The 26952-nt window shown below is 39.9% G+C and overlaps 1 protein-coding gene across 1 annotated transcript in view; it reads right to left on the reverse strand.

The window, feature by feature from the left end:
• Positions 1–26104, reverse strand: part of LOC131907297 (cytochrome P450 2C70-like) — a 55142-nt gene extending 29038 nt beyond the window's left edge. Inside the window, exons 1-4 of the mRNA XM_059258397.1 lie at positions 26054–26104; positions 7930–8092; positions 6271–6420; positions 1859–2019 (exon numbers count right to left, since the gene is read on the reverse strand). Of these exons, the coding sequence (XP_059114380.1) occupies positions 1859–2019; positions 6271–6420; positions 7930–8092; positions 26054–26089 (510 nt within the window). The 5' untranslated portion in view covers positions 26090–26104. The remainder of the gene's footprint in view (positions 1–1858; positions 2020–6270; positions 6421–7929; positions 8093–26053) is intronic.
• Between the last annotated feature and the right edge of the window lie 848 nt (positions 26105–26952).

The raw sequence follows: 26952 nt of genomic DNA on the forward strand, positions 1-26952 counted from the left end.
CACCAATACTGAAAGGAGTAAAGTATTTGCCCTCGATGGCCCTTGTTTTGTGGAACATATATTGCTTTTATAATCTATAGAAACATTTGTTTTTCATGGTTGTACAGCATAGGTTCAAAACATTTTCTGACCATGTACCATAGTAAGAAGTGAATTCTGTAGCCTGAAGCTTTATTCCCAAATATTCAGCAAATCATAAAAGGGTTGTTTTTGTTGTTATCCAAAATAAATACTTTGATAAAACTGAAGCCCTCTGATAGTACATTTTCTTTATGTTCTACTTTATATTATCTTTCCCCTTCCAGTACAAACTGGAGTTGATAGTTTACAAATTGGTTAGGAATCATAACAAATAAGAATGAGCAATAAATAATCTAGAAATTATGTAAACAAGAAGAAACCAAAAACCATTTAAACCATCTTTAAATACTGTTGGTTGGTTTTTTCTTTGTTGTTTGTCTGTATGGAAATATGATTTGTGAAAGTTTCACTCTGCATCCCAGGTTGGCCTCAACATTACTATGTAGCCAAGGCTATATCACTATACCCAGCAATTTAGTTGTCTCTACAAAATATAAACTAGTAGTGGACATGGAGAGATGGTTTAGCAGTTAAGAACATGTGCTGCTCTTACAGAGGCCCTGAGTTCAGTTCCAAGCTCTCATGTCATGCAGCTCATAACCACCTATAGCTCTAGGTCCAGGAAATTCAACACATATTTCTAGTCATGAAGGGCACCTGCACTCACACATGCACATGTTCTCAGGTAGATACATAATTTAAAACAAAATCATTTTTAAAATGCTAATACTAAACCTGATCATATATGTAGTTTTTGCTTCTCAGGAGACTGAATCAGATAGATCATGGGTTCAAGGTTAGCCTGGCCTATATATTGAAACCTACAGAAAATAATAATACAAACAAACATGGCAGGTTACAAAGCATACCAACATTTTAATCTCCCATTGGCTATGTCATAATATGTGAACCAAGGAATTGCTAATAGTGGTCTTTAAATGGAGAACTAATGTGAGGATGTGTTTAGCTAAATGGTTACAAAAATCACCTAACAGATGAAAATCAGTTTGGGGCAAGTATATTCTAACAGAAAATAAATAAATAAGGGAGTCAAGGAGGAAAGGATGAAAAGAAAAAAGAGAGTCAAACAGGAAAAGAAAAGATCCTCCAGTAAAGGGGGCAGTTATAGAACAGAATGCACCAGTCAGTGCACAGTTTCTTACTTCCCTCAACACCTTGTAGAAGACTTTTCATATTCCAGAGTTTACTCAAATGGCCTCTTTTTTGAAGATGAAAACTACCCACATTTTCTCAGAGTTCCAGCCCTTCAAAATCTGTTTCAGATGCACAAAGTTCATAACCTGAGTATTAGCTTTTGAACAGTGAAGGTATAGACTTGTGTCATACAATATTTTCACATATAATGGCTTAGTTTGGGTTTCTATTTCTGTGAAGAGACACCATGACTGCAGCACCTCTTATAAAGGAAACCAATTAATTGGGGCTGGCTTACAGTTTCACAGGTTTAGTCCATTATCATCATGGTGAGAAACATGCCAGCATGCAGGTGGGCATGGTGTTAGAGAAGGAGCTAAGAGTTCTAATGTGGATCAGCAGGCAGCAGGAAAAGACAGTGCTACCCTGAGTGTGACTTGAGCATCTGAGAAGTCAAAGCCAACACCCTAGTGACACATTTCCTCCAACAAAGCCACACCTACTCCCAAAAGGCCACACCTCCTAATAGTGCCACTCTCAATGGATAAAGCATTAAAACACACAAGTCTGTGGGGGGCCATTCCTAATTAAACCACCACATATGAATAAAACTGAACTTTACCTGGACCCAAGGAGAATTTAAAATTTCAATATTTCTTTGAAAATTCTTCATGAAGCCTCTGAAAGTGTCATCATTGTAGTCAAAATGACGCTGGAAAATGACAGCGGAGATCACATTGCAGGGAACACAGGCCAGAAGGAAGTTTGGGTCACAGGGAGATCCTAGAACAAAGGAAGTTAGAAGTTAATATACAATCCTCATACAGACCTTAAAATTTCAAATTAAAACAGTTGGGAGTGTGAGATACTTAGAGAGGAATCATCACTGTGAGCTCCATAGGACTGAGAGACACTTTATTCTGTGTCCCCCAAATAAACTATCTGATGAGCTCCATCTAATTTGTAGTCTATAGAAGCTCTTTAAGTCCTCATTCAGAAGAGGAAAACCATAAAGATGGATCACTTAAAATATTTATAAATGTGTTCAATTTAAATCTAATTATGGCTGTTCCTCACAGTGAGTATACAAATCTTAACAAGTTTCAAATCAATTTCTATTCTTCTAAAACCTTTTATAATATGTTTTTTTTTTTTTTTTTTTTTGTTTTTCGAGACAGGGTTTCTCTGTGTAGCTTTGCGCCTGTCCTGGAACTCACTTGGTAGCCCAGGCTGGCCTCGAACTCACAGAGATCCGCCTGCCTCTGCCTCCCGAGTGCTGGGATTAAAGGCGTGCGCCACCACCGCCCGGCTAATATGTTTTATTAAGTCCAAAATATTTAAAAGAGGCAGTGTGATAAATATTTTAAACTTGGAAATGAGATATTCACATTCTCAGCAAACCCATGGTATTTCTTACATTTGCAGTTTCTCTAATTTCACAGTACCCTGGGCAGTTCCATGAGAATGGGGCTCCTCAATTTCCTAGGAAATACCGGAGTGAAGGAAGTGGGGGTTGACAGAGCAGAATGCAGGGTACATAGGCTAAGATCTGCTATGCATAAGGAAATACAGTTCCTTATATTTGTGGGAAAGCTGAGATAACAGGGTAGAGCCTTCTTGTGTTAGAGAGGAAGTGGAAATATCAATTTCCAATTGTCTTCTAAATACAAATCTCAATTAGGTTCTTATTAATTTATAACAATATCATGGATACTTATCTTCATATTTCCCAGAAGAAGCTTCTTTTTTGACAGATTGAGGCTATTACAGAATCCACAACTGAATAAAGAGATTAAGTGACTATGGGGTACCCTAACTGATGTATCTGCAATACATAATAAAGTAGCAGACTTTATACCTAAGCCTCAGGGAAAATCACAGAAAAGGGATACAAGACAGTAAGAGCCAGAGGACAAGGACATCTGCTACTAGAAATTATCTCCTAGACATGACAAAAAAAATGCACTGAAGAATTCTCAATGATATGGTTGCCTGAATAATAGCAGCGTGACAGTAGTTAACTTGGCAACCAGGACAATGGAAATCTCACATGTTCCTATCTACAGATAAAAAAGCTACAAGCAATCAGTGACTGCTAAGATGGACAATCATTACTCCAAGGATAAACTCCCACAGAGGTTGTCCAAATCCCAGTGATCAGGTCTTGGCATATGTACATAAACGCTATGATAAATGAACTCAGTAGATTGAGTATGCAAGTGTGCATATATGTGTTTATATGTGTAACAATAATAAAAACAATAAAGAAGAGCTCATGAATTTGAGAAGGTAGTGGAAGTGATATAGACCAGGACTCATGTACCAAGTTCTCAAAAATAATATTTATATATGCTGCTCTTATTCAGGCAACTATATCATTAAGAGTTCATCAGTACATTTTCCCTGTCGTGTCTAAGGGATAATTTCCAGTAGCAGATGTCCTTGTCCTCTGAGGTACTGCCAACTACAAAGCATGTATTCTTGTGTGTTGTTTTTCACATAACCCAGCCTGATATGAGGACATCAGTAATTGGAGGGGGGGGGGAAGATGGGAATCAACAAACATAAGAAACATGCAACTGCATTTAACAAAGTACACTTAATACAGCTTAAATGGGCTTTTCTTGTGTAAGGATGTCAGAAAATGCAAATATAGCTAAATATTTGAAAGTGTAAGTGGTAGTTTGGAAAATGTACTAAAGAATGTGATGCACACATTACCAGCTCTCAGGTCCATCCCACACGATTCCTTTTGTACCCACATCTGGATGTGCTGTGGGATGTTCTGTATGGCAAATGTGTTGCTAATTAGTCAATAAATAAAACACTGATTGGCCATTGGCTAGGCAGGAAGTGTAGGCGGGACAAGGAGGAGAATAAAGCTGGGAAGTGGAAGGCTGAGAGAGAGAGACACTGCCAGCCGCCATGATGAGAAACAGCTTGTGAAGATGCCGGTAAGCCACGAGCCATGTGGCAAGGTATAGATTAAAGGAAATGGATTAATTTAAGCTATAAGAACAGTTAGCAAGAAGCCTGCCACGGCCATACAGTTTGAAAGCAACATAAGTCTCTGTGTTTACTTGGTCGGGTCTGAGAGGCTGTGGGACTGGCAGGTGAAAGAGATTTGCCCTGACTGTGGGCCAGGCAGGAAAACTCCAACTACATGGACACATGGACTAAAAGGCTCAGTTTGCCTTAGTTTAATGCAGGCAGTAAATTCAACTCATGCTAGCCTTGGGTGACACAGAGACTTCTCATCCTAGACCCACCTCTTAAGATGGAATTTTCAAAGCACTACCTCTTCCCTGTTCTTTCAGAGCATTTGCAGACAAGATTTTTATTGTATTTCATTATATTATATTGTTATATTATAATTTACATATATGCAAAATCACTTCCCTTGTATGTTTGTATCCCAACACATTGTTTTACTTACTTAGGTTTCAAAATATTATTCTAAGAAATTCACAGAGATCACAAAGATCTTCACTGATTTTCAGGCATTGTATGTTTTTATGTTCCTAACATCAAAGACTGAGATAAATTCATCAACCAGAAGTAGAGTGATTGAATGAACTACATTGCATCTAAATCTGCAGAACATTAGACTACTCAGCTACTAACATTCTGGAATCCATCAAGTGATAAACACATGAGGATAAACAACACATTACATTTGAAAATGAACTCATAAAAATAACATACACAATGCATTCAGTATGTTCTTTTTGATTTCTGCACATGCCTGATGCATAGCATGATACTACATATCATCCAAAGAACCTTCATTGACACACTCACTTCACTTCCACATATTTTTCCACAGATCAACCAGATTATGTGAACATTATCTGTAATAATTGCATTTTGTGCAATAAAATGGTAAATATGTATTTAAACAATTTTAGAATATTGATTTAAAACATAATTCACCATAGAAAACAAAATATTATTATTTTAATGATGTTGTTAAAAATATTTAGATACTGAAGATCTAGAGCTATATATTTTTGTGACCCTGACCTCATCCTCTCCTACCTGCTCTCCTCTCCTTCCCACTCTTTCTCCTTTCCCATGCCTTATACTTGCATATGTGCACATGGTCATGCACTGAGATTATTCCTGAGGCTTCTCCATCATTTTATATCCTCCCATGTGAATAATTGTGTAGCTAGAGTTTTCTCTCCAGGTTCTGCAAAGCCCTGGCAGTCCAACAGCCCACTTATAAAATAATCACTCAGATGTTTATATTATTTAAACTGTTTGGCCTAATGGCTCAGGCTTCTTGTTAGCTGTTCCTCTATCTTAAATCAACCCTTATCTATTAGTCTATAAATTGCAACGTGGCTCATGGCTTACCGGTACCTTACATCTCGCTTTTTATGGTGGCGGCTGGCAGTGCCTCTCTGCCTCAGTCTTCCACTTCCCAGAATTTTCTCTTCTGCTTGTCCCACCTATACTTTCTGTCTGGCTACTGGCCAATCAGTATTTTATTTATTAACCAACCAGAACATCACTTTTAACATACAGAACATCCTATATCATAATTGTACCTGATATATTAAATAATTTGGTCACTCTTTATGTTTCTCAAGAAATTAATTGACAGTTTTCTTACTTTTCAAAATTAATGCAACCAAAATGCATGTTTTCCTTCCTGTGTGTATAGTTAGTAACATTTCCAACATTCTTCTGCAGTTAAGTGTGGTCCTGTCACTAGACGGAGTCTACTAATGTAAAGTTCATTTTCTGTGCTACTTCCATGTCTAATTTAAAAATATTTTGTTTTCTGTAGCTTTCTCTCTTTCCATAATCACATGAAAACCAGAAACATGGATAATACTGAAAGTTAATTGGGTAAAAGTTAGTCAGCATGGGTCTTTGAAAAGCTGGCATTATAACTACTTTATTTCTTACTATTGTTGTGTGAGCAGAGTAACCTTCAATTATACTTCTGACCCCATGACTTTTATAAAAAGCCTATTTGTCGTAGCTCTTCTTCCCTATCTGTTGATTACAGAAATAGAAATGCACCATTGGTTTTTCTCAATGCTTTCACCAGACAAAGTGCTTCCTGCTTAATTCGGTCTTCAATAGTTTTCTTTCCCATCCCCATAGACCGTAAGACTGTGAGAGAGAAACGCTGTGTTTGCTTCCATATTTCTCCATTGCTGAAAACAATTCCTGTGGGGACAAAAAAATCTGTTATCATGAATTCTAGTTGAGAGTATTCATCTCAGGAAATAATACTGACTCCTATTCAGGCATAGAAGACAAGGTTGTATCAGACTCACTTATCTGACACCTCTCTTAACACAACCTAGTATTTCGCCAACAGGACTCTAGATTTCGAAGACTGAAGTGCTTGTTTCCCCCATTAATATCTCAAAACCTCAGCATAATTTCGTGAATCTTTAGTTTCCTTCATTTTGCTAACAATGATGTAGACTATGAAAGCAAAATGCTTCCTTTAAGATCACACAGATAGTAAATTGTAGTGAGAACAAGTCAGGGCTAGCTTTTCTGACTGTATGTGAATTTTAGAAAAATCATCAAGAGGTAATTCTCTAGAGAAGTGAATACTGAAATATGTTTGGGTAGTGAAGTGGTTGCCTAGCATGGAGCAGAGATGGGGTAGAAGTGCAAGACTTCTGCATTGGAAGTATTCTCATAAAACTATGTGCCTGGATAAGGGAGATAGTAATTGACAGATTGATTGCTCTTTGTATTTCAACATTCACTCTCTGCTTGCTTAAACTTTTCGTGTATTGTGTTAACCTTGCATCTAGAAATTTTAACATGAATTCTCTAAATTTAAAACATGATCAAGGTACAAGATAAGCTCATTTAAAAATGAAAGATTGTCAAGGAAGAATCTTAGAGAACAATGAAGAGAACAAAATATCCCTTGTCACTTTTGCTGGTACCCAGTGCTCTATCAAAAAATTGAACATCTTTATATCAGCTCCAAAAACCAATAACTAGCATACATTTGGTTTTTAACTATCAGTTTTCAGCTTCTGACTTCTTTGCTAGGGTTTTGAGGGGGGAAATGGAAGGGAGACATGTTGTAATTATGTTATTATAATCTTAGAAATGATTTACAGGAAAAAGCATTTACAATATCAATGTACTACATAAACGTGAGTATTCCTGTGGAACTCTCTTAAAGGAGTATTGATGGTGGTATGTCTTTCTGTATGCTATGAATATGTGTTGCTCTGATTGATTGATAAATAAAGTTTTGGCCTATGGCAAGGCAGCTTAGAGGCAGGTGGGAAATTCAAAGAGAGAGATAGAAAGAAGGCTGGGAGAGATGCCAGCAAGCCACCCAAGGAGCAGCATGTAATATGGCACACAGGTAAAGCCATGGAACATGTGGCAACACATAGATTAACAGAACAGGGCTGAGTTTATATGTAGGAGCTAGTCAGTGGTAGGCCTGAGCTAATGGCAAAGCAGTTTTAATTAATATAAGCTTCTGAGTGATTATTTTATTTAATTATTTTATAAGCACTGCAGAGTCTGTGGGGCTGGACATAAAGAAATCCCCTTCGTATGTATCTTTAAATAATTTTCAATTTTTACAAAATTATTCAAGGACTTATAAATAATTGTAGTTTCTGTTTCCTTGCCTATATGGCTTCATTTTAATATATAAAGTTCTGAATTTGCCCCAACACAGAGCCATACCTAATCCTTGGTTGGCTTTACTGGGTAATGATGATTGCATTTTGCCAGAAAACTCATCTCCCCGGTCAATCAGAGCTTCCTTCAATACTTGGTATCCATGCAGCACCACTGTGGGCTTCATGCCCAGATACACAGTGAATACAGGGCCATACTCTTCTGCTAGCTGGAAACAGAGCAGGAATGATAATGAGAGAAAATATATTTATTCATAATGAAGAGACATTTCAATATTTATCTACTAATTATCTTTAGACCCAGTAATTTTTTTTATAATTTAATTTAATTTTACATATCAGCCACGGATTCCCTTGTTCTCCCCCCCCCCCCCCGCCTTCTCCCCAGCCCACCCCACATTCCCATCTCCTCCATGGCAAAGACTCCCCTGAGGATTGAGTTCAACCTGGTAGGTTCAGTCCAGGAAGGTCCAGTCCCCTCCTCCCAGGCTGAGCCAAATGTCCCTCTATAAGCCCTAGGTCCCAAACAGCCAGCACATGCACCGAGGACAGGTCCCGGTCCCACTGCCTGGATGCCTCCCAAACAGATCAAGCTAATCAACTGTCTCACTTATCCAGAGGGCCTGATCCAGTTGGGGGCTCCTCAGCTATTGGTACATAGTTCATGTGTTTCCATAGACCCAGTAATTTAATTAGAAATTTCACTTAAACAGCCATCATGATTATGGCCTTCTAACACTGCTGTTACTGCTATTCTTCTATGCAACATATTTGCTCAATTTTTTTCCTTTCCCTGTCAAACCTATGTTTGTATCACATTTCTCTTCCTGCCTGCTCTTATAATAAACAATATGTTTTTTCCCCTGAGTATATCACTCTCTGTTGCTCCACCTGTAAACTAATAATCATCTCCTATCATCCATTTTCCATGTCATCCTTTATGATAAGGTCTCTGAGTTTTAACAGTACTTAGAACACAGCAGGAAGGACCGTCTGCTCTCCAGACTGAACCTTATAGAAGGCTTTATACATTCCAATCACCCTTACAATCAGTTGCATGCACAGAGCATGGTGCCTGATGCCAAGCAGCGATTCGTTAATATTAAATGCAAACACAGTCAAGCAACCTGTGAGGAATAATTACATGTTAAAGAAATAGAAACTAAAGCTCAGAGAGATTTTAAAACTTGCCCCAAGCCATCAGTTAATTCTGAGTATCCAGCCCAGGAAGAATGTGCTATGGTGGCAGTAAGTCCTCTGGTGATTGGCTGTCTCAGAGAAAAGATAGATTTCTGGTCATTCCATTAGACTTTAGGGAATGACTGCCACTGGAATCAATGATACAGCAGTCGTTGACTCATTATCCAGAAAATATGACAATAATTCAAAATTCCTGAATCCTTAGTTATGTCTTTGGCTTCAAATCAACATATCCTCTAGGAAAAATGTAGACTTGAGAACTTATAAATCAACAGATTTTTGTAAGTGAACACAGTTCCATTTGCACTGCAGTTTATCAGAGAATAATTGCTTTACTGAAAAGGGACCTTGGACAGGATGTGAACAGAGACTGTTTTGACCCTGAGAATGTCAAAAATCACCTTCTGGATCCCATTTCCTTCTAGCATTATGTAGAGCAAAACTTTGCCATCTGCCCATGTTTGTCTTTTTTTTTTTTAACTTTTTTTAATTAAGAAATTTTTTATTCATTTTACATACCAACCACAGATCCCCCTCTTATCCCTCCTCCCACTCTTCCCAGCTCCCCCCATCCCAGTCCCATCCCCTCTTCCGAAAAGGTAAAGCCTTCCATGGGGAGTCAGCAAAGCCTGGTACATTCAGTTGAGGCAAGCCCAAGCCTCTGCCCACTGCATCAAGGCTGTGCAAGGAGTCTCACTATAGGTAATGGGCTCCAAAAAGCCAGCTCATGCACCAGGGACTGATCCTGATCCTACTGCCAGGGGCCCCTTAAACAGACCAAGCTACTACATATTTATCTTGCTTATGCAGAGGGCCTAGTCCAGTCCCACGTATGCTCCACAATTGTTGCTCTAAAGTTTGTGAGTTCACACTAGCTTGCCCCATCATGATTTTGATGCTTCTTTCTCATAGAATTCCTCTTCTTTCTCTTTGACTGGATTCCTGGAGCTCAGCCTGGTGCTTGGCTATGAATCTCTGCATTTGCTTCCATCAGTTACTGGATGAAGGCTCTATGATGACAGTTAGGGCATTCACTAATCTGATTACCAGGGTAGGCCAGCTCAGGTACCCTATCTATTATTTCTAGTAGTCTAAGATGGGGTAATCGTTGTGGATTCCTGGGAACTTCCCTAGCACCAGGTTTCTTCCTATCCCCATGATGTCTCCCTCTATCAAGGTATCTCTTTCATTACTCTCCCACTCGGTTTCTGTTCCAGCTAGAACATCCTGCTCCCTTATGTTCTCATCACCTATCCCCTACCCTCTATTTCCTCCTATTGCACCCAGTTTACTCAGGAAAACTCATATATTTACTTTTTCCAGGGTGATCCATGTATTAGTCTTAGGTTTGTCTTAATTTTTTTTTCTTATATTTTTGGTTGTGAGCCTAGCCTTTAACGGCTGAGCCATGGATAAGTGAGACAGTTGATTAGCTTGATCTGTTTGGGAGGCATCCAGGCAGTGGGACTGGGACCTGTCCTCAGTGCATGAGCTGGCTGTTTGGAACCTGGGGCTTATGCAGGGACACTTAGCTCAGCCTGGGAGGAGGAGACTGGACCTGCCTGAACTGAATTTACCAGGTTGAACTCAATCCCCAGGGGAGTCTTTGCACTGGAGGAGATGGGAATGTGGGGTGGGCTAGGGGGAAGGCGTGGGGGTGGGGATAGGGGGTGGGTGAGAGGGGGGAGGACAAGGGAATCCGTGGCTGATATGTAAAATTAAATTAAATTACAAAATAAAATTAAAAAAAAATGTTTTTTTCATTCTTGGACTGAGGAAATGGTTTCATGCATAAAACACTTGCTGTGCTCACATAAAGTAAAGCACAGTCACAGACATAGGCAATCTTATCACTCCCATGACAAGAAGAGAAACAGAGAGGAGAATCCCCAGAAGCTAATAGCCATCGAGCCAGAAATACACAGCAGTGACAAAGGCATTGTCTTAAATAAAGTGGAAAATAGGCAGGTACCCAATGTTATCCTCTGATTGCTCCTCAGTGTGACACATGCACACCCACTCAAACACATATCCACACACATGTATACACATCATATACACACACTATCACTCTTCACTTGGGCCTTCAGATATTTGATGAGTAACTAAAAGCAGTACAAAACCTAACACTCTGCCTTCAGTATGTACCTGTTCCCTTTACCTTATACTGTGGTTCAATTCCTGTTGGACTCTATCTGTAGGCTAGGTAAGCATTCAAGTGTTTATCTAAAGTGGCCAAACCTCCTGCTTCAAGGTTGAAGCCATAGACATGACTAAGGTCTTTTCAAGCTCAGGAGGTTCTGTTAGAGAGCCTCTACAGTGATCCTGGAAGCCTTTAGTTATTATCCTAAATCATTAGGAACAGCAATTCTCTACAGACAGCTCACTCTGTGAAGGATATACTTCCTAAATAAGGATAGCCACATCATGGGAATCAAAGTACCCCATCTAGAGTCACACGAGATTTCTCCTTAGTAGTTTAGCAACCTCCTGGACAAAAATGAAATCAATTTTCCCAGCATGAGATGAGCATCATCCCCTACCCTCAGGAACCAGAAACTTCCTCAACACTGATATGTAAGACTATGATGTGAAAACCTGTAAAGTCTTGCCTTTTTTTTCTCACCTGTAAAAAACCTGAAAACTGAACCAGGCGGTGGTGGTGCACGCCTTTAATCCCAGCACTCGGGAGGCAGAGCCAGGCGGGATCTGCACTCAGGAGGCAGAACCAGGCGGATCTCTGTGAGTTCGAGGCCAGCCTGGGCTACCAAGTGAGTCCCAGAAAAGGCGCAAAGCTACACAGAGAAACCCTGTCTCGAAAAACCAAAAAAAAAAAAAAAAAAAAAAAAAAAAACCAACACTGAAAACTGTCAACCTAAAGAAAGCCACTGAGTCTCTCTCTGTCAGAGTGGCTACAGTGATATAAAAATACCCCCACAACAGACTGCTGGCAATGGTCGAGAGACAGTCCGAACTGACCTACTCTGATGATGGGATGGCCAAACACCCTAATTGTCGTGCTAGAAACCTCATCCAACTACTGAGGGATCTGGATGCAGAGATCCATGACTAGGCCCCAGGTGGATCTCTGGGAGTCCAATTAGCAAGAATGAGGAGGGTTTATATGAGAGAGAATTGTTGAGACCAAGGTCGGATAAAGCACAGAGACAAATAGCCAAACAAATGGAAACACATGAAACATGAACCAATGGCTGAGGGGTCACCAACTGGATCAGGCCCTCTGAGTGGGTGAGACAGTTGATTGGCCTGATCTGTTTGGGAGGCATCCAGGCAGTGGCACCGGGTCCTGTGCTCATTGCATGAGTCGGCTGTTTGAAACCTGGGGCCTATGCAGGGTCGCTTGGCTCGGCCTGGGAGGAGGGGACTGGACCTACCTGGACTGAGTCCACCAGGTTGATCTCAGTCTGTGGGGAAGGCTTTGCCCTGGAGGAGATTGGAATGGGGGACGGGCTGGGGGGAAGGTGAGGAGGGCAGGAGGGGGGAGAACAAGGGAATCTGTGGCTGATATGTAGAACTTAATTGTATTGCAAAATAAAAATGAAAAAAAAATACCTTTCCTTGTCATACTGTTAACCTCTATACCTATATCTCTTTTAAGACAAATGATTAAAACCAGTCAGTTGAAACCCCAAGTATTAAGCTTTTCTTCTTGGCCCCTGGTAACATCTGAATGAAATCTAGGAGCACATATTATTTAGTACTAAGTGTGATGGCAAAAGAAACTCCATTTTATGCTAGACATCCACCTTGGTACCCACTAGCCATTTGTCTCTCACTCCAGTCCCTGAATGGTAAGTTCCTAGTAACCCTGACTCTGTGAACCCCCAATCCAGAAATTTACAGTTGTGACCATATTATTTGTTATGATATGACTAACTGCTTTTGGGGGGTTGTAATCTGCTTACTTAGATACCCAAATATTGTTTTGAGTCACCTAACCTCTTAACTTGGCAGAACAGATCAATTTTTCTTGCTTGTATAGATATTAAAGGCCTTCTTGTGGTTTTTATATTAAAAAAATCCTTCCTCATCCCTTCCTTCATAGCATGTCTGAGATTCAACATTGTGGTTATTGTCCTTCTAGTAGCTAATCAATAAATCTTTTAATTATAATTGGATTGAGTCTATGGTCTTTTTCCAGGGGTCACAAACTCTATAACATTTGGATGCCCCAGCAAGATCCTTAGGACACCCTAGACTAAGGCCTGGGGGTTAGGACAGGCCCTGGTAGACTTATGTATCCTGAAACCCAGGCTACAAGGCTGCCAAAAATTAATAGGGGATAGGCCCCTGAGGGAGGAAGCCAAAGGTGGGCTTGATAGGCCCCAGGGAGCCTAGATTTCAACTATGCCACGTTTGCAAACTGAAAACAAAACAAAACAAAATTTTCCAGGTAACACAATTCTGAAGCTCTGACAGATCAATGAGTTGTTCTGTTCTTTTTTGGAGCCTAGACATTTGGAGAGAGAAAGGTGTGATTGAATGCAATTATAGACCCAGTTTCCATAACAGAGGTGATTCTCTCCTGCCTTTCTGGTTTGGGTATATGAATGAAGGTGGTTACCACATGATGGAGTTTATGTGGTCTCCCTGATTCTGTTGTGTTGTCTTTTCATGCTCTTATCTTTTCTGTTAGATTTATGTTTTCAAGTTTGTTGCAGAGATGACAGTCAGACTGAGCACAGCCCAGTCACCTCTGAGCTGCATGCCACATTTTTAGGTTTTCCACAAGGCAGACTGTCTTGGTTGCCTGTTGTGATATATTGTGTACCCTAATTAACTTGCCTGAGGATCAGATGACAGAGACAGCCACTAGTTTAGTCACAGAGTCCGGCAGTGGTGGCACACATCTTTAATCCCAGCACTTGAAATCTCATGCCTTTGCTTGGGAAGCACATATGCTTTAATCCAAGGAAGTAATATGGCAGGGCAGAAAAAGGTATATAAGGCATGTGGAAACACTAACTCACTGTCTTTAAGCTGAGGATTTCATAGAAGTAAGAACCAGTGGCTGACTGTTCTGCTTCTCTGATCTTTCATCTTTCACCCTGATATCTGGCCCTGGGTTTTTTCATTAAAAGACCATCAAAGATTCTAACAACATCTGTTGTCCAACTTGTGGGGAATGGATTCATGAAAAAGACAGTTGCTTGTGGCCTTGCAGACCCTGGCTGAGGTCTGAGCTACATGAGGCCGGAGTCTCCATGCCACATGGGCCAGAGTCCCTAACCTGCTGGCAAAGTTTTTGTTGCAGACTCTCTGCAGCCAACTCCATTACCTCTGGGGGTTTCAAAATCCATAGGAGTTAGTTGCTTTCTTGTGTACCCTTGTGCAGACAGCTGGATCTTTGACTTCTTTTTCCCTGGTGGGTTGTGGGCTCTCCCTGGATTGCCATCTTGGGCTGCTATCATACTAGGTAGCTGCCTTGAAACCCACTCAGGCTTCTACTATTCTATGCAGAAGCAGTCAGCCTCATATCTGAATTGTCATTGTTGGCATATTTGGTGAGACAATTGGGATTTTTTAAAGGGAGAAATTAGTTTAAAAAAATGTTTTCCCACATTAAAAATGGAAAACATTTTTACAATGGATGAAATTTTGTCTCTGTTTGATAATATATTTGATGGTCTGACAATGGAACAATTAAATGAGAAGATAATTAATGTAGATGGGATTTATATAATGTCAATTATAAATATTTCTGTTTCATCATTAAAAAGTCCGTTAATGTAAGTGCCAAAATAAAAATTTAGAAAAACTTGTTAAAACAGATCATAGAGAAATTCAGACCCAGACAGAGAAATTTAAAGGTGAATCAATCTCAGCATTGCAATATATGGTTACAGAGAAACAGCCTAGGGCTTTCAAACAACCAATCTTAATCTATCCAGTAACTTTACAGGGACTGCCACATGCTCAAGGCTGTGTAAGAGATAACTGAACTCCATTGTAAATGTTAGATTTGAGGAGACTCAAAGAAGCTATAGTCTCATATGGTATGCATTCTCCATTTGTGAAGCAGATGCAGATGTTAAACTCTTTGTCTACTTGTAATAGAATTATCTTTTAAGACTGGAGAGATTTGGTTACAATTGTCTTAGAAGTTGATCCCCAATTACAATGGAGGAACTGGTGGAAGGATGAGGCTAAGACCACTCAACAATGAAGTAGGGCTAGAGGTATGGAAGTCACCCAAGATCAACTTCTTGGAGAGGGATATTATGCTAATCTAGAAAGGCAATCTCTATATGATGACCATACCCCTGCTTTATGCTGAATGGCAGCCTTGAATGCTTGGGACAGAATTGGAGAAGTAGGAAAGAAAATTGAGTCATTTACAAAAGTTATAAAGGGCCCAAAAGAAACCTTCACTGATTTCTTACAAAGACTGTTTTCAGCAGTAAATAGAATGGCACCAAATTAAGAAGCTAGATAGATAATAATTGAATCTTTGGCTTTTGAAAATGCTAATGCACAATGCAAAAGGGTGATTAGGCCATTAAAGGCAAGATCAGCACCTTTGGAGGAATGGATCTGAGATACAATGAATATTGAATCTCATGACCATGATGATACTTGGATAGGAGAAGTGATTTCCAGAGGTTTGAAGAAAAATAGTAATGTCAGATTTTTCAACTGTGGTTAAAAAAAAAGTCACCTAAAAAGGGACTATAAACAGGGCATTCCTAGAAACAATGTTTTTTTCAAGGAACAATGGCAACAGAATGCCCTTTCCTTCTGGATTATGCAGAAGGTGTGGCAAAGGCAAACACTGGATTAATGAATGTAGATCAACAAGGGACAGACAATGTAATCCTTTGCCTTTGCCATTGAGAAACTCCCTGAGGGTCCTCTTGAAAGCCCCCATGACAAACTTGTTTCAGTCCTTTCCTGCCACCATAGAAAAAACTCCTTCCCAGAGCAATTAAAGAATGTAATGCCTATTGTAAAAAACCATACTGCTCAGGGTGATAGAATAGCTATAGAAAAGAGAACAAAAAATTCAGGATAAATCATAAATCAAAATGGATAAAGATTAGATGTAGAACCTCCCCAAAGTTAGGGTTGGGGAAGGGTTTTTTTTTTGTTTTTGTCTTTCAGGAGAATGAAGGCATCCAGCTAAGGAATCTGAAGAACACTGGACAAATGAGACATCTGAAGAAAAAGGACAAATCATTCAGAAAAAATATCCCATGAAAATGATTTTCTGCAATGAACCATGACCATGCCTAACAGTGAATCCAAAGTCTCCAAAAAGATGATTTGACCCCACAATGATGAGTCCATCAGGATAATACCCTAAGATGACACACACCACCCAAAAATTGGCTTTGGACTACAAACTGTTCAGGACAATGTCCAGATGGCTAGCTGAGATGATTCAGCCTCGCAGACTACTCAAGCAAGGACTTGAGACAAACCCTGCACTTTTCCATTATGCAGAGACTGTACAAATGATACACCTAACTCTCCCAGGACTTGACAAGTAACCCAAAAATTTTCTTTTCAGGATTCCCTAAAGATGCCCCACCCCCACACAGCAGAAAATAATTTTAAGAACACAATGTCTACATTCCCAAGAGGTGAGATGGGCTATGGATAATTGTCATTGTTTAGGATGGTTGGTTACAAATTGTTAATTGTTAATGGTCAAGAAATAGGCTAAACAAAGGAAATTAGATACGGGTTCTTTTTTAAAAAAAAATAAAACAAAAAAAGAGGATATGATATGATAAGATAAAGGTAGATTAGTGAATCTACACTGAAAAAAAAGATATGGAAATGATTTGTAAAGGGTAGATTATTAAATCAACTCTGAAAAGAAAAAAGAAGATATAGACATAATAAGATAAAAAGTTAGATTATTGAATCCACTTTTAGAAAGCAACTACTAGTTTTAAATATTTTACATTGGATTGGATTTTTGTATATTGTATATATACAAATTATGTATATTGATACAAATTTGAGATTGATTTTGTTAGAAAATATTGTACATATATTTCTGCTCTTATTTAAGATATTGTACTTATACAACTTATTTAACAATGTAATACAAATTGCTAGTTCTTGAAAGTTATTGTTACCAACTAATTAGTACATAAAAATTGTTCATAAGGGAGATTAGTCTATAATTCTCTTTCTTTGTTGCATCTTTGTGTGGTTAGAGTCTCAGAGTAACTGTAGCCTCATAAGGAGTTTGGTAATATTCCTTCTGTTTCTAATATGTGGAACAATTTGAAGAGTATTGGTATTAGCTCTTCTTTGAAAATCTGTGCTGAAACCATTTGGTCCTGGGCTTTTATTGATTGGAAAACTTTTAATGACTGTTTCTGTTTCCTTAGGGGTTATTGGTGTATTTAAATTGTTTATCTGATTTTTATTTAACTTTGGTATGTGGTACCTATCGAGAAAAGTGTCCATTTCTTTCAGATTTTCCAATTTTGTGGAGTACAGGTTTTTAAAGTATAAACTGATGATTTTCTGGATTTCCTCATTGTCTGTTGTTATGTCCCCATTTTCATTTCTGATTTTGTTAATTTGGATGCTCTCTCTCTGCCTTTTGGTTAGTTTGGATAAGAGTTTGTCTATCTTGTTGATTTTCTCAAAGAACCAACTCTTTGTTTCATTGATTCTTTGTATTATTCTCTTTGTTTCTATTTTATTGATTTCCGCTTTCAATTTGATTATTTCCTGGCATCTATTCCTCCTGGGTGAGTTTGCTTCTTTTTGTTCTAGAGATTTCAGGTGTGCCATTAAGTCACTAGTGTGAGATTTCTCCAACTTCTTTATGTGGGCACTTAGTGGTATGAATTTTCCTCTTAGCACTGCTTTCATAGTGTCCCATAAATTTGGGTATGGTGTACATTCATTTTCATTGAATGCTAGGGAGTCTTTAATTTCTTTATTTTTTCTTTGACCCATTGGTAATTCAGTTGAGCATTCATAATAGCCAGAACCTGAAAACAACCTAGATGCTCCCAACTGAAAAATAGATTAAGAAAATGTGGTACGTATACACAATGGAGTACTACTCAGCAGTGAAAAACAATGACATTATGAAATTTACAAGCAGATGGATGGAACTAGAAAATATCATCCTGAGTGAGGTGTAGTGGGTAGCCATTTCAGCTTTGATCTGGAAGTTCCAACCCCCATTAAGACTTCGGCAACTGTCACACCCACAAGGCGGGGCCAAGGGAGGTAGGTGCCTGGAGACCCAAGATCTGGATGGGCCAGCGCTCTCTGTTCTGGGACCCTGAACAGTGGAGGTGGGCCAAGCAGAGCTCCAGAGAACACCACTGGACTGTGATACATCTTCCCCAGACCCCGCGACCTACCTATCCCTTAATTTGTAAGTTACGCCATTAAATAAATCTCCTTTTAACTACGTGGAGTGGCCTTAATAATTTCACCAATATCTGGTGCTCACGTGGGGCAAATTCCAAAGGTCTGGGTGGCTCCCACCCTCAGCCTCCTCCCCGGCTAGCGGGTACCTAAACCCGCCTACAAAGTTCCATATAACCAGGGAATGCCTACATGATGCGAAAGAGGCACTCCCCCGCTTCCTGAGTGCCAGCTCCGGCTCCCGCCATCTTGACTCCAGCGAGCTGCAGTCAGCCAAGATCACCAGCAGGCCCTGCTTTGGAGCTATACCATCGCCGCCTGCTGTCTGAAAAGTGCTACTACACCCACCAAAACCACGAAAGGTAAGCATATTGTTTCAAGTAAAAGTACTTGATAATTTTACACCTTAAAATTGACTAACTATAAGATATTATGGTAGATTATTGTATATACTAGTAAACAAATTTAGTAAAATAACAGCCTTAGATAATTTACACTGTAATTTGCATTGTTATGGATTCTTATATGTTGATACAAATGTAAACTATTTTTATATTCCTGTTTAAGATAATTTGTATATTGATACAAATACAGAACTATATTTGTTAATAATGTACATATATTTCTACTCTTATTTGAAATATTTGTATATTGATACAAATGTAAATTTATATCTGTCATACTTTATGTATGTTCTACTTCTGTTTAGGAGATTCGGTATATTGACATATATTTAAGATTATTGTCATATTGCATATCACACTATATATTCCTAACTCTGTTATAAATATCTTGTGTATTGTCACAATTTTGAAGTCCTCGTTCTTTACCATACACTTGCTTATAGACTGTTTACCTTGTTTACGTGAAGCCTTAGTCCTTAGGTTATTTTGGTAGATAAGACTTATAGATTTATAGTCACCTATGCTTGTCATCTCTATAGACTAACCTAACATTAGTTAGGTTATCCAGATTTACAGATACATAGGTCAGATGGACAGGTAATCTTAAAACACTTCATAGACCTAGAGAATATGACATTTAAATAACTTAGAATTCTGTTGACGTGAAACACAATTGCTCCTGGCTGCACCAATTTGATTCTGAGAGAATGTTGGGCTTCTAAGACATTTCCATTTGGAAGTTTGTTTTCTTGGCACAAAATGGCCTACTGGGCAAAGAACTGCCCTTGCCTCGACGGCTGACAGTACAAATACAATGCTGTCCTTTCTGGACAAGCAGGACACAAGGAAAACGACCACTGTACTCTGCCAAGACAGGGTAAGATGGTCTTTCAGAATTCCTGCTTCTGAAAATGGTCTGTCAGATACTTTAGGCCTGTAGCCAATTTGAATGCACCAACAATGCTGAGAAACATTAGGTGACTGTCCAGGCTGCCAACTGTCTCGGTCTACTCTTGCAAGATTCCCGAAAGTTGCTTGCATCCATCTACCATTTCTCAGGTACCATTATACTCCTCCTCAGGTCTTTGATGGGATTGAAGACTAACAGTTATAGTTACAACTTAGTAGATAGAACATATTAAGTATTAGATTCAGGTTCTTTAGGATAGGACACCTTTTGGAATGATCTTTGTAACATGCCATTTACCTATGCTCTATACTTCTCTAGATTTTAGTATGTGTTTCTTGCTTGATATTATTTGCATTGGTTGTAGTTCCATCTTATCTAGGTCATTATCCCTCATTATTCCTGGACAATATTTGATAATCATTCCTTTGTATATAGTCTTGTATTAGGTTAGAACTTCCTTATTTAGACAAAAAGGGGGAGATGTAATGGGTAGCCATTCCAGCTTTGATCTGGAAGTTCCAACCCCTATTGAGACTTCGGCAACTGTCACACCTACAAGGCGGGGCCAAGGGAGGCACCTGGAGACCTGAGATCTGGATGGGCCAGCACTTTCTCTGTTCCGGGACCCTGGACAGTGGAGGTGGGCCAAGCAGAGCTCCAGAGAACACTGCTGGACTGCGATACACCTTCCCCAGACTCCGTGACCTACCTATCCCTTAATTTGTAAGTTACGCCATTAAATAAATCTCCTTTTAACTACATGGCATGGCCTTAATAATTTCACCAATAGTGAGGTAACTTGACTCAGATGGACAAACATGGTATGTACTCACTCATAAGTGGATACATAAGCAAAGGATAACCAGACTACAACCCACAGCTCCAGAGACGCTAGCTAACAAGGAGGACACAAAGAGGGAGGGATGCATGGATCACCCTGAGAAGGGGAAATAGAGGAGATCTCCATAAGTAAACTGGGAATGAGGGGTGGGAAGTGGAGGATAGGGGATGGGGGATGAGAACATAATGGAATGGGATGGTTGAGCTGGAACAGGGATGGAGTGCAAGAACAATGAAATAGATACCATGAGAGGGAGACATCATGGGAATAGGGAGAAACCAGGTGCTAGGGAAGTCCCCAGGAATTCCCCAAAACGACCCCAGCTTAGACTACTAGCAATAGTGTAGAGGGTGCCTGAACTGGTTTACCCCATTGATCAAATTGGTGAATACCCTAACTGTCATCATAGAGCCTTTCTCCAGTAACTCATGGAAGCAGATGCAGAGATCCACAGCCAAATACCAGGTGGAACTCCAGGAGTCCAGTAGAAGAGAGAGAAGAGGGATTCTATGAGCAAAGGCATCAAGATCATGATGGGAAAACCTACAGAGACAACCAAACCAAACTAGTGGGAACTCATGAAATTTAGATCAACAGCTGTGGAGCCTCCATGGGACTGGACTAGGCCCTCTGCATAGGCAAGACAGTTGTATAGTTTGGTCTGCTTAAGGGGTCCCCTGGAAATAAGACCAGAATTCATCTGTGATGCATGAGCAGGTTTTTTGGGGCCCACTACCCATGATGGGACACCTTCCTCAGCCTTGAGCAGGAGGAGGGGCTTGGACCTGCCTCTGTAGATGAACAGTCTTACTAAATAAGAAACACAGAGCCAATTACAGTTAAAAGCCTAGGAGGTCAGAGCAGTAGCTGAAAGCTAAGACCTAAAACCTCCTTTCTTACCCTTAGCTGCTGCTGTCGTCCTTGCCCTCAGCAAAGAGACCTACTTCCTGTCTGTCTGTCCTTTTATTGACTTTCTGTTCTGCTTTCTCATTGGTTGTAAACCCAACCACATGACCTCTCATCACTGCCTGTCTGTACAGACCTCCAGGTCTTCTATGGTTGGTACTGAGATTAAAGGCATGTGTCTCCATGCTGGCTGTATCCTTGAACACACAGAGATCTGCCTAGCTCTGCCTCCCAAGTGCTGGGATTAAAGGCATGCACCACCACTGCCCAGCTTCTGCTATGGCTTGCTATTAGCTCTGACCCCCAGGCAACTTTATTTATTAACATACAAATAAAATTACATTTCAGTACAAATAAAATATGACCATATGACTCTACTAAATGTATACCCCCATGGGAGGCCTTACATTCTTATAGGAGGGAATGGGGGGTGGATTGGGAGAGGGAGGTTGGATGGGGCAAGAGGAGAGAAGAGGGGGATCTTTGATTGGTATGCAAAATGAACAAAAAATTTTCTTAATAAAAAAAGTAAAACAAGTCATTTTGATTTGCATTTCCCTGATTAGGGATGTTGAGCAATTCCTTAGATGTCTTTCAGCTATTTGAGCTTCCTCTATTGAGAATTCTCTGTTTAGTTCTATAGACCATTTCTTAATTGGACTGTTGGGCATTTTGATGTCTAATTTCTTGAGTTCTTTATATATTCTGGATATCAGTCTTCTGTCAGATGTGGGGTTGGTGAAGACCTTTTCCCATTCCGTAGGCTGTTGCTTTGTCTTGTTGACCATATCCTTTGCTCTACAAAAGCTTCTCAGTTTCAAGAGGTCCCATACGACTCTGAGATACCACCTTACACCTGTCAGAATAGCTAAGATCAAAAACACTGAAGATAGCTTATGCTGGAGAGGATGTGGAGCTAGGGGAACTCTCCTCCACTGCTGGTGGGAATGCAAGCTTGTACAACCACTTTGGAAATCAATATGGCACTTTCTTAGAAAATTGGGAATCAATCTCCCCCAAGACCCAGCTATACCACTCTTGGGCATATACCCAAGGAATGCTCAATCATACCATAAGGGCACTTGCTCAGCTACGTTCATAGCAACATTGTTTGTAATAGCCAGAGCCTGGAAACAACCTAGATGCCCTTCAACTGAAGAATGGATAAAGAATATGTTGTACATATACACAATGGAATACTACTCAGCAGAGGAAAACAATGACATCATGAGGTTTGTAGGCAAATGGATGGATCTAGAAAAAAATCATCCTGAATGAGGAACCCAGACTCAGAAAGACAAACATGGTATGTACTCACTCATAGGAGGATACCAGATGTAAAACAAAGATGATTAGATTGCTACTAACAACTCCAGGGAGGCTACCTAGAAAACAGGACCCCAAGAAAAACACAGGGATCACCCAATGACAGGGAAATGGATGAGATCTACATGAACAATCTGGACGGGAGTGGGGGTAGTGAAGGGCAAGGGTCAAGGGAAAGAGAGCTTAGGGGAGCAGGAGATCCCAGCTGGATCAAGAACAGAGAGGGAGAACAAGGAATAAGAGACCATGATAAACAAAGACCACATGAAAATAGGAAGAAGCAAAGTGCTAGAGAGGTCCCCAGAAATCCACAAAGATACCTCCACAACAGACTACTGGCAATGGTTGAGAGAAAGCCTGAACTGACCTACTCTGGTGATAGGATGGCCAAATACCCTAACTGTCATGCTACAAACCTCATCCAATGACTGAGGGAACTGGATGTAGAGATCCATGGCCAGGGCCCAGGTGGAGCTCCAGGAGTCCAATTGGCAAGAAAGAGGAGGGTTTGTATGAGTGAGAATTGTTGAGACCCTAGTTGGAAAAAGCACAGGGACAAATAGCCAAATGAATGGAAACACATGAACTATGTACCAATAGCTGAGGAGCCCCCAACTGGATCAGGCCCTCTGGATAAGTGAGACAGTTGAGTAGCTTGATCTGTTTGGGAGGCATCCAGGCAGTGGGACCGGGTCCTGTACTCAGCGAATGAGTTGGCTGTTTGAAACCTGGGGCTTATACAGGGACACTTGGCTCAGCCTAGGAGGAGGGGACTGGACCTGCCTAAAGTGAATCTACCAGGTTGAACTCAATCCCCAGGGGAATCTTTGCCCTGGAGAAGATGGGAATGTGGGGTAGGCTGTGGGGAAGGTGTGTTGGGGGGGGGGGACAAGGGAATCTGTGGCTGATATGTAAAATTAAATTAAATTATAAAATAAAAAAGTAAAAAAACCAAAAAACAAAAAAAGTAAAACAAAAAGAGTGAACACTAATCACCACATGATAGAGTCAATATTAGGCTATTTTGAGATTTTTCTCTGCCAACAGAATTATTCCAAATCTCTTCACTTTAGCCTCAGGCAGACCCTTCAGGCAAAAGCAAAGAGCAGTCACATTCTTCACCAAAATATCACAAGATCTTCAGGCAACTTACTAAAATTCTTCTCCTCTGAAACTTCTTGTTCCAGACTTACACATTTCAAATCACCCTCAGCACCACTGTCTTCCATGCTCCTACTAATATGGCCCATTAAGAAGTTCTTAAAGCACTCCACTGCTTTCCTAACCTCAAGTCCCAAAGTCCAAATTCCTCCCAACAAGAAATGGTCAGGCCTAGCACAGCAATGTTCCACTCCTGGTACCAACTTCTGTCTTAGTTAGAGTTTTATTGCTGTGAAGAGACACCATGATCATAGCCTCACTTATAAAGAAAAGCATTTAATTTGGGCTGGATTATAGGTCCAGAAGTTTAGTCCATTATAATCATGGCAGAAATCATGATTTTCCCCATGATCTTGAGACTTCTTCCATGCCCCCAAATACTAGGACCACAGGCCTGGAAGTTTCAAATGTGCACCCAAGATAAAGTCAATATTTCTAGTCTGTATCTGTCTCAGCAGATTTCCAATCTACTAAAGACTGCAAACTGCTCCAAACACACCAGACTCAGGGAGTTCTTTGGAATCAACCAGTCCTGGACTTGCTGAAAACCATTGTAACCCAGATGCTTCTGGTGAAATTTCCTGCCTGCTTGAGCCCCAGCTTTGGGCCAGCATTCCAGACTTGTGAAAGCTACGTGCACTTCACTAGCCCCAGGTATTCAAACAGAACCTGGGCAGCAAATCACATGTACCCTGCCCTGTCTCAGCCTTTAACCAGCATTTGAGCCTTCCTAGGCCCTGACAATAATGTCCTAATTTCAGTTGAGAAGCAATTACTGAAAATAGTATGTTGTTGCTCCTCTCCACAAAGGGCTGGAATGTTAGGTCCATGGGAAACTAGTTCCCTTCTATGAAAGAAGCCATTTCCCTATCACTGTCAAAGAGACAAATGACTATCTGTGATATCTATTAGCATACCAAAGCTCATGCTGCTTCCAGAATCCTTCAGTATCACAAATACTTGTTAAAATTGGAGAGTAACAAAAACATACAAAAAAGATTACTCAAGAAGGGGGCTTGGACCTGATTAAATGGATTACTTTGTGGCCACCAAATTTTACCTGGATAAAACAAAAGTTTATTTTCTCTGCCTCTCCACTTTACACATCCTATTTTTATGCATCATTTGTAAAAGTCAGTGTCAAACACTATAGATCTCAGGGGCCCTAAAATTAAATTTCCTAACTCATTTTCCTAGAGCCAGTGGGGAATGTAATGAACTAAAATCCTCTCCTGTTATTATTAATGTTACCATAGGCTCTTGCATCATAAACTGGCTAAGCACATATATAAAAAAGTCAGCCAGGCGGTGGTGGCGCACGCCTTTAATCCCAGCACTCGAGAGGCAGAGGCAGGTGGATCTCTGTGAGTTTGAGGCCAGCCTGGGCTACAGAGTGAGTTCGAGGAAAGGTGCCAAAGCTGCACAGAGAAACCCTGTCTCAAAAAACAAACAAACAAAAAATTCAACACAATTAAAACATTAACCTTTAGCTCTACATAAATGTGAATCAGTGATGTGATTCATATGGTCTAGAGCCGTGGGAGACTTTATTAGCTAAAGAAACTCCATTTTATGGTAGGGACCCATTAGCTGTTTGTCCCTAACTCCAGTTCCTGAAACACAAGCTCCCAGTAACCATGACTGAATGATCCCCACCAAGAAATACACAGCCATGACCATCTACTTGTTATGATATGACTAATTGCTTTTTGGCTTCTGTAACTTTCTTATACAGATATTCAGAGATTGTTTTGAGTCTCATTAACCTCTCAGTTTGGCAGAACAGACTAGTTTTTGCTTGCTTGCATAGATATTGAAGTTCTTTTTGTGGTTTTGCTTAAAAAAAAAAAACCCTTTCAAATACCCCTCATTATGACATGCCTGGGATTCAGCTTTCAAGTTGTCATCCTGCTAGTTGATAATTAACACTTTTTTTTCCAATATAAATGAATTGAGTCTATGGTCTTTTCCCAGGGCTCATAAACTTCATAATACTAAGGATGTATATCATTTACTCATTGAAAATCACTGAAAGGAAGCTAATCACACTTACCATGGTCAGAGACTTGATGATATTTTTAATATCCATTTGTAAAATATTTCCAACAATTGGAAAAGGAGTGGGTCCAGGTGGGAGCTTCCCTTTGCCATGGTGTTGATTCCATAGGAAAAGAAGACTCAAACAAGAAAGGCAAATCCCCAAGATTATGAAAAGAGCCATTGGTATACTTTGAACAAATGCACTGGAAAGCTTCCACTCCAAGAGTCTATAAATGCAGCTCCAAAGAATTAAAGTATTTGGACTTTGGATGTGATCTCTTTATCTTCAGTAAACATAGGTCTGTATAAACAAAACTTCCCATTTCCTAACATTGTGTTGTCATTTCAACATAACCCTCCCTTCTTCAGAGCGTAATATGAATTACTATAATTTAACAAATACTATCTATGATGACTATTTTTGGTTGTCAACTTGACTAAATCTATCATTAGCTAAAATCCAGAAATAGATGTCACACAAGTGTTTTTTGCTTAATTTGAAGTGGGAAAATCCACTTCTAATCAAGATCTTAAGTCTGAAAGACAAAAACCATTAATCTGGGCCACATCTTCTACTGGAAATTTATATGAGGACATGGAATAAGGAAACTTATGTTCTTTGTCTGCTTGCCCTCACCTTGCTAGCAAGTCTACTCCTTCACTGGCATTAGAACCTACTTCTTTAGGATTCAAGCATATACTGAAGAGCAGTTGAAACATCCAGCCTTATGGATTGAACAACTACTGGATTTTTGAACTCTCTGTTCACAGCCAACCATTGTTGGATTAGCTGGACCCTAGTCTGTAAATTATTCTAAAAAAATCTCGATCTATAATGATAGAAAGATTCATTCTATAAGTTCTATTACTCTAGAGAACCCTAAGTAGTACAGATTTTGGTACCAGAAGTGG

Source organism: Peromyscus eremicus, chromosome 1, assembly GCF_949786415.1.
Source record: "Peromyscus eremicus chromosome 1, PerEre_H2_v1, whole genome shotgun sequence".
NCBI classification, from domain to species: domain Eukaryota; kingdom Metazoa; phylum Chordata; class Mammalia; order Rodentia; family Cricetidae; genus Peromyscus; species Peromyscus eremicus.